The sequence below is a fragment of the Azolla caroliniana genome, unplaced genomic scaffold, assembly GCF_043228905.1.
Source record: "Azolla caroliniana isolate FFs.n. ecotype wild unplaced genomic scaffold, voAzoCaro1.0.p SCAF_11, whole genome shotgun sequence".
Lineage (NCBI taxonomy): Eukaryota > Viridiplantae > Streptophyta > Polypodiopsida > Salviniales > Salviniaceae > Azolla > Azolla caroliniana.
In genome coordinates, this window is record NW_028230446.1 from 16133734 (window position 1) to 16142870 (window position 9137).

The 9137-nt window shown below is 39.2% G+C and overlaps 1 protein-coding gene across 1 annotated transcript; it reads right to left on the minus strand.

Annotated features, from left to right (window-relative positions):
* Window positions 1-3952: 3952 nt before the first annotated feature.
* LOC147858043 (pentatricopeptide repeat-containing protein At4g13650-like) lies at window positions 3953-7000 on the minus strand. The gene has a single exon (XM_087327643.1). The coding sequence runs from the start codon at window positions 6701-6703 to the stop codon at window positions 4103-4105; it is 2601 nt and encodes an 866-aa protein (XP_087183769.1). The 5' UTR covers window positions 6704-7000; the 3' UTR covers window positions 3953-4102.
* Window positions 7001-9137: the final 2137 nt, after the last annotated feature.

Genomic DNA, 9137 nt, shown 5'->3' on the forward strand with positions numbered 1-9137 from the left:
TCCTTTAAAAAGCCTTTAGATATGAAGTCCTCACATTCACATGAATAAGCAATAAATTTTCCAACATATATGTTGACACATTATACAAAACTTTGATGATCACTTTTATTTTTCTGGTTACCATGCCACATTTGTGGTTTGAATCCAAAACAATCGGTCTAGAAAGTCGTCCAAAAAGGACACATGAAATTCATGAATGCAAGAAGGGACAAACACGCAATTCTTGGTTCATGTATACTTTGTTGAATATGAATTCTATATTCACGACTTGTTGGATTGATCAAATAGTCTTTCCTTAATATATAGTTTTAACAAAGGAGAAAATTTTGGCATTAACTATGATGACTTTACCAAATTGTGGGCCTATTCTTGCATACATGCACAATGATTAGAAGTTATCATGCAACAAAAACATGCATTCGTTTCATTTCACAATCATTCCACTCCAAAATGCTCCTTTCCAAATACTAATGTATCCTTGATTTCCTAATCAATTCCCCAAGTACAATTTAGAGTCTTTGTCCATGTAAAGTTGATCACGTGGGGAAGCAATACAAAATGGTATAAATAAACCCACATTAGGACATGGTAGTTTTTTATTGTTTCCCCACGTGATCAGCTTGACATGATCGACGTCTCTAAAATGTAGGACATCGAGGACACAATATTTTTGGAAAGGAGAGCTTTGATGTGGAAAGATTGTGAAATGAAACTAGCACGTATATATTGTAATGTGTGCTAATTTCATTTCACATTTGTTCCACACCAAAACACATGGGGAAATAATACAAAAGTAGCATGCATTACATAAACAAACACACATTAAGATAGGACAATATGTTAGTTTCCTTCCATGATCTTTCCACACAAAAACACTCCTTGATATGATAACTACTTCCCATCTTTGTTTGATGCCACCCATCATGTGGGGGAAACATACAAAACTAAGATATATTACACAACCAAACACACACTAAGGTATATAGTTAATGCACAACTTGCTACTTGAACACATCTTTTCATTTTTCCTTCATTTATTTTCACCTATTGTAAAATGCTGCACCTATTTTGCTTGGAAAAGGATTAGGCTCCAACAAGACAAAAATTTCAACTTTATGGTATAGTTTTTATGCAACCAATCATATATATTTTTTGGTGTTTTTGTTTCTATTGAATGTTCAACCATACAAGATGTTATAGTTCTCCATTGATATCACCTTTAATTTAGTACATGTCTTTTGGTCATCAAGAACTATCATCTCAAGATTAATAAATTAGGACTAAACGTGTGCATAGTATGTGCATTTCAAATGAAGTACGCACTCGCTCAAAAAGTTTGGTCAAATATTGTAAATTATACTACTACATTTGGTGCAATGACCAAGCCCAAAGTTCTAACAAGATTCTCTATACCATCTAGACAAAAATAGTAATATCATCTATGTCCAATTGGGATCAAACGTTACATGCCATCCAAACATCCTATTAAGGTATCCAATTAGCTCACTCTTCCACTTGATTATGGGCAATAAGAAATTATGCAAGTGGAGCACTTAGTCTCTAATCTACAAGTTGCAATGCAAGAGCCGGCCTCCACTTACCTTAAGGTTTACAAAACCTTGAAAGATCGATCAAGTCCAACCTCCACTTTCCAAGACCTTCTTATGAAGAAAACTCATTAAAAGCTTGGAGGACAACAAGATCAAAGTTAGAGACCTCAAGAAAAGGTGTATGACCTTATGTTTTCTTCTAGGAGATTTAGGAAGACGTTGAAGTTCATGCATGGGTGAAGTTTCCTACATTGTGACTACAATCACTAATATTGTCACATGAAACTTAAAAAACTTTTAAATGACATGTTGTACCTACCACATCATTGTCACATCTAAGTAGTGGCACTTATATTTTATTTTGTTTTGTGATTTTATTTTCATACTCATTTTTTATACGATATTATTATTATTATTTCTTTATCTCTTTATATAATCCTTTTCTTTTTACTTACATATTTTTCAAATTGTTTTTGTTGTTCTCTCCCACTTCATTCAACATCCCTTGGTCACACTTTGTCTTCCCCATCCTCATTGCACTTGCTCTCCCTACTAAAACTGTATGATTCGTCATCACACCCTTACCCTACCTTCCTCATGTCATCCCTCAACAGGTCTCACGCAACACCCAAACTTCGATCATCACCAAACTCAACTCACCAAAGTCACTTCATCAAAGTTCCTTATCAAAATCGCTTTGTAGAAGTTATTCTATCACCTCGCTTCATCAAAGTTCCTTACCCAAAGTCACTTCGTCAAAGCTCCTAATCAAAATCATTTTGTCAAAGTTCTTCTTCGGTCATTGTTCTATCATCCATCAAAGTTCCTTATCAAAGTCGCTTTATAGAAGTTATTCTATCACCTTGCTTCATCAAAATTCCTTGCCCAAAGTCACCTCGTCAAAGCTCCTAATCAAAATCTTTTTTTCAAAGTTCTTTGTTCATTGTTCCATCACCCATAACTTCAAACACAATTCCATTGAATCTGGTTGGACACCCTACACAACCATAAAATATCTTGCGTGTGCCCTAGCAAAGTGCACCCAACATTCTCCACCATTTGCTCCGAAAGAACGTATGCATACAAGGCATTGCACGTGCTTGCTCTAGCAAAGAGCGCTCATATCCACAACACACATTTGCTCTAGAGAAGAGCACACATACACAATAAACACACTGGTTCTGGCCCAATGAGATTTCGGTTGGTCAGAGGCATCCCCTCTTTTTTTCTTGGTGAGGGGTGTGGTGCATTACATTACGACCTAGGAAACCAAGTTGACAGTGATCAAAAAAATATTGAACATGGAGCACAGCTCCACCCGACCGGGGTTAGACTTCTCTACCTCAGGATCGGGCATTGAAGCATTCACATCGATCTGCTTAGGCACTTCTTGGAAGGCTTTGAATGTTCCAACAATCTTGTGATTGAGCACGTGTTCAAAGATGAACAACAGTGAAGATGACATCCATGTGGTGCTTCACTTCTTTCCCTCCGGCACACATGCATATGTCCGGCAGATACCTGCAGTTGTCCCCACAATCATCCTGCCTAAATTTGAAAACTTCAAGGGCAACAAGGGCTAGCAGCTGCTTGACATATCCCTCTGCAGAGTTTAACTTCCCTTCCCTGGGCACACACACATACATCCAGGTAGATATCTCCAGTCGTCCCTACAAATCATCATACCTGACGAATTCCACAACACCTGCTGAGAGTTTGCACAAATCGCTGATGTGAATGGTGGGGGACAGTGTGCAATGAATCAATCACCAGTTAATATATTGGGCAGCAACTCCTGAGCAGCCCGTTGCCTTGAGATCATCTCTCATCGATAAACATGTTAGCAATACTTTCACCTGGGGCATACTTTCACCTGGTTCTGCACTCATTACCTCTGTGCAGAGTTTCAAATTGGTCCATCCTCACACAGTTGAATATCCCAAATTTGTTCCCATTTGTTGTAAACTTTGTGAAAATAGGGTTTGCATGCATGTAACTTGTATATCGTAGTCCAAGTCAACTAGCATCCTATTGCACTTGTTTCCCAAGACTTTTGTGTTGATTAACGGAATAATTCTAGCATCCAAATTCTCATAACCAATGCAAATATGCTCTTCCTCTACAACTTGTAAATCAGAATAATCTTATTTCCAAAAACTTTTTCCAAGACTACATCAAATTTCATAACAGAAAGTTTATCCACAACAAAAAATGTGTCTTGACATGCATTGTAGCAATTACATTCAACTCTCCAAATGTAATGGCAATGGGCCAATCTAGCTTTATAGTGGTATGGATGGCTCTATCAAAAAATCACAAGCATTACCATCAGCAGTGTAGTGTAATGTTTATGCTGATATACATTTTAGATGATTGTGGTTTGTTCACTGAGTGAGGTGGGCAGGACAGAGCAGATCAAAATTGCAAAGTAACTTGCCCCAGGTGAACTAGGAGAAACTGCACGTGATACAATGGTCAATGTGCTGAAATTCCTATGCCTTTTGGACCTCACTACCCGAGTTTTTGGCATAATTATCATGTATGGCATTCCCTCAATCAGCAACATATATGTTCGACATGGAGACATAGGTTGCTGAATTGCAGTGATCAAGGTGAAGAGCATGCTCAAATGCATGTCTTGCTATCTCCACATTGGCCTGCCACTTCTGACATGCACCCAATACTGTATGCCAAATCACTACATCAGGGAGCAGAAGAAGAAATTTCATCTCTTCAATCACTCTCACGGCCTCCTCTACTTGTCCTGCACGGCACAGAAGATCAACCATGCAAGTGTGATGCTCAGATGTTGAAGTAATGCCATAATCTCTGCTCATGACCTCAAGGCATGCCTGTCCCTCGGCAACCAAGCCTGAATGACTGCATGCATTCAGGACATTTATAAACGTGACCACATTTGGCTTAATGCCATCTCTAATCATTTTGTCAAAGGTACGAAAAACATTTCTGCTCTCCCCTTGCTGAGCATAACCTGCAATGAGTGATGTCCATGAGACAAGATCTTGAACTAGCAGTTTGTGAAACACTTGTTCTGCTTTATCAAGGGAGCCACATTTTGCATACATATCAATCAAAGCATTTCCCAAAACTGGATCTCTTTCCAACAATTCCATCGCAATGTGAATCTCCTGACCTTTCATGCTTGCTCCTATGCTTCCACACGCCTTCAAGCTGCAAACAAGTGTGATAACATCTGGACAGATGCCTACCATTTGCATCTCCTCAACACATTGCAGTGCTTCCTCACCATACTCATGTTGTGCATACCCTGCAACCAATGCATTCCATGATACAATGTCCCGAGTTGGAAGCTCATCAAATACTTCACGTGCTTGTTCAAGAAGGCCACATTTTGCATACATATCAACCAATGCATTGCCGGTAGCAGGATAATCATCCAGAAATCCTTTCCTTGCAATCTGAACATGTACCTTCTGTCCTTTGTCTATGTCACCCAAGCTGGCACATGCTTTTAGACAGCAAAGAAAGGTGACATCATCAGGAAAAATGCCCTCTGACAGCATTTGTTCATAACAGTTTAACACTGAATTAGCCATCCCGTATTGGACATAACCAGTAATTAAGGTGTTCCATGAGATGACATTTCGGGCTGAAATCTCGTCGAAAACTTGTTGTGCTTGCAAACACAAGCCGCACTTCACATACATGTCAACTAAAGCACTCCCAAGTGTAGGATCCCTTTTCAGCAATCCCTTTCTGATTATTTCAGCATGTATTTCTTTGCCTTTGTCTGCGGCTCCAATGCTCCCACAAGCTTTCAAGCTGGAAACAAGCGTTATATTATTCGGTAAGACACCCTCAACTTGCATCTCTTGGAAACAGTTCAACGCCTCTCCACCATGCCCCTGGTCAGCATATCCTGAGATTAATGCTGTCCAGGAGACCACATCTCGCCTAGGAAGCATATCCAGCACTTCACGTGCTTGGGTGAATAGACCGCATTTAGCATACATGTTGACTAAGGCACCACCAACAATGTAGTCTTTTTTTAAGAGACCTCTTTTGGAAACTTGAGCATGTATCTCTTCACCCTTAGCTATAGCTCCAATGCTACCACAAGCTTTCAAGGTGCAAATGAAAGTCACTGCATCTGGAGAGACGCTCTTGAGTTGCATCTTTTCAAACAAGTGAATTGCTTTATCCCCATGTCCATATTCGGCATATCCTCCTATCAATGCATTCCATGAAACAACATTTGGCGCTGGAAGTTTGTCAAATACCTCTTGTGCTTTAGCAAGGAAACCCGCTTTTACGTACATATCAACCAAGGCTGTGCCAACAAACACATCTGTCTCTAACAATCCTATCCTAGCAATTTCCCCATGTATGTGTTGGGCTTTTTCCATCTCCCCCATGTTTCCACATGCTTTCAAGCTGCAGATGAAGGTGACAGAATTAGGTGAGACACCCTTACGCTGCATTAGACTGAAACATGTTAGGGCTTCTTCATCAAACCCATGCTTTACATACCCTGTGATCAATGTATTCCATGAGACCACATTCTGAACTGGAAGCGTCTCAAATACTTCAAGTGCTTTTTCAAGTAAGTGACATTTAGTATACATGTTGATCACTGCATTGCCAACCACCACATATCTTTGTAGCAAACCTTTCTTTTCAACATCAGCATGTATTCTGGAACCCCGTTGCACGTCTTTCAATTGGGCACATGCTTTCAATAGTGCAGCAGATGAATGAGGGCTGGGATACAATGAATCATCTTCGGCTTTCATTTTCTCATACAGGGAAAGTGCCAATCCTGGTTCCCCACATCCAACATACCCTGAAATAAGAGAGTTCCAAGAACGTTCTTTTCTGTGAGTCAGCTTATCAAAGACATAGTGTGCATCCTTCATGTTCCCTACGTTCACCAACATGGACACAATCTGATTTCCTAGTAAATGATGCCCTTCCAATCCATGGTTGCAGATGTGTGCATGCATCATCGATGCATCTGCACCATCGCCCACCTTTATGCACCTCTCGAGGACACTTGACAGTTCTGCCACATTCATATTGGGTTTTGGGAGTAGGAGCTGGGGTTGCACTCCTACTCCATCATCAACTGATGATCCACTGAATAGCTGGGAGCTACTCATCAGCTGATACATCTCTGTCCAACAAATTACAAACGCACATTAATTCAAGCGCCAAGTACACGTTTTTCTGCCATCTCCAATCTCCACCTTCTTCTAATTCTAAGGATTTAACGCTGACTCATCTATTCTCATAACGATGAAGACGATGGCGCAACCAGAGCCCAGTCAGCATTATATTCTTCATCAAACATATAAGTGCATCTCTGGGTCCTCAAAACCTGCGATCTAAATCAGTTGAGTCAGGCTACCTGGAATCAAGGGCTTGTAATATACGCACGCACAGAGACAGGGATAGCAGGATGTCCAGAAACAATCACATGGCTATGTATGTATGTATGTATGTATGTATGTGTAAGGAGAGGGGAACATGAGTGATCTATCATCTATCATGGGGATTGGACATGTGAGGTGTAGGAATGGTAAGGCACCAAGGGATACATTGTTTCTCGCCTTTGGCATGTGACAGCATGCTAAACTTCCTGCCTATCGCTCTAGATTTTAATCCATCTATGAATTGTCTATGTGCGTATTAGAATTAGAATTTTATCATCCATTAAGAGGTCAATTTTGACCTATGGGACCAGAGTATACATGCGTTCGTGATATGTGTCTCCTTCCTACAAAGGGGTATTCCTAGAGAGGCGGGTGAGGTACTCATGTGGCACCTTTGTGTGTTTTCACCATATATATATATATAATAGAGAGAGAGAGAGAGAGAGAGAGAGAGAGAGAGAGAGAATATGATTTTCCCAAATGGATGTAGCTTAATTGGTAAGGTTGCCCAATGGAGACCAGGCGGTCATGGGTTCAACCCCTACATTCCACAATGGCATCTAGTGAATTAAGAGATATATAGGAAGTATATAATAGAGAGGTGAGGAAGTTGGGTTGCAAACCCACAACACAGTGCTTGTTGTTAATTAAGAGATATATAGGAAGTATATAATAGAGAGGTGAGGAAGTTGGGTTTCAAACCCACAACACAGTGCTTGTAGTGCTAACAACTTACCATTAGGGTAAGGTAATTACGATAAAAAGAGAGAGAGAGTATGACACGATGCTTTTTAATGTCCGTAGAGAGGCCACTATTGACACAAGGGAACCCGAAGTAGTAAGTACACAAGCAAAGATCGAACCTCCGAATAAAGATTTGCATTATGTGCCTTACATTCTTTTTATATTGATGGATTTTGATGCCATAATGCAATTTCGATACCGAGCTTGTGTGATCCAATACAAAGGAGTGTCAAGGCTCTACGAAAGTTAATACTTATTTTAGTAATGAGATAAGGTTGAATACGATCAATTGGCATTCTAGCCTTATATTGAGTTCAATAGTTAAGATTGAAGTTTGCAATGTAATATTCTAAATTTGTCTTTTTAGCATCTTCCCACGTCTCCTTAACGGTACCATTGGCATTTATTCAATAACTACATATTTCATTACATTGCTCTAAGAGGCCCTCCACCACATCTTTTGAACAATTTTTTGATGTTAGCTACTCAACCAGATGAGAGAATTTTGCTATTGTGGTTCTTTTATAAATTACATCCAACATTCAAAACAAGATGTGGTAATATATTATTTGGCAATATTCTTGACTTTTGTAATGTATCTACTCTCCTTAGTGCCAATATCTCTATGAGCCAAACACTTGTTTCTAAGAACATAACGTAATAGGAGATGGTGGATTTAACTCCAAGTTATTTCCTTTAAAACATCGTTGAATCTTCTCAATATCATTCCATGCACGAAGAGGGATAGTGCGTCCCCGCACCTCTTCTCCATAAAGCAAAATTTGCAAAAGAAACAAAGATTGAACCTTTGACCTCTTATCTTATAATTAAGGTCATAACCAATGCATCTTCACATATAATTCCGGACCATGCATTCTAGAAATCTTTGGAAAGTTCTAGAGACTTCTGGAGCATACATGCACATATGCTCAAGAACATGTATAAATATGGTTGTTCATGTTGATCCTAATCGATGTCAACAACACTAGTTACGGAATCACAAATACAAATCATTCTTTTTCCCTCAATATCTTGACATCTCTTGTCTCACATTCCTTTGTGTTTCCTTTTTGTTGTGCTCTAACTGTGTGTGAGTGAGTGAGAGAGTGAGAGAGAGAGAGCATTTGTGGCTAACTTGACGTAATGTTCGCTAAAAAACTTCACATATGGGCGCAAATTAAGTAAGACATAACATGCTAAAACAAAATGTGGAAGTATGCCTTCATTATACAAAATATGTCTCACAAGTTGCTATTTCTCATTGGTTCATCATTACCATAATAATATAAGGGTAGATTAATGGATAATTTTTAGAAATACATAAATGGGAAGTATATAATCATTAATGTGATTATTCAAGGGGTCGGGATGGGATAACTAAATTAACAAGAGATTAGTCAAGGTAGTGATGCTAGAGAAGACAAGTTCA

Bases quoted from the DNA above. Each gene is read 5' to 3' on its own strand.
- LOC147858043 (XM_087327643.1), bottom strand. From the start codon at position 6,703: ATGTATCAGCTGATGAGTAGCTCCCAGCTATTCAGTGGATCATCAGTT.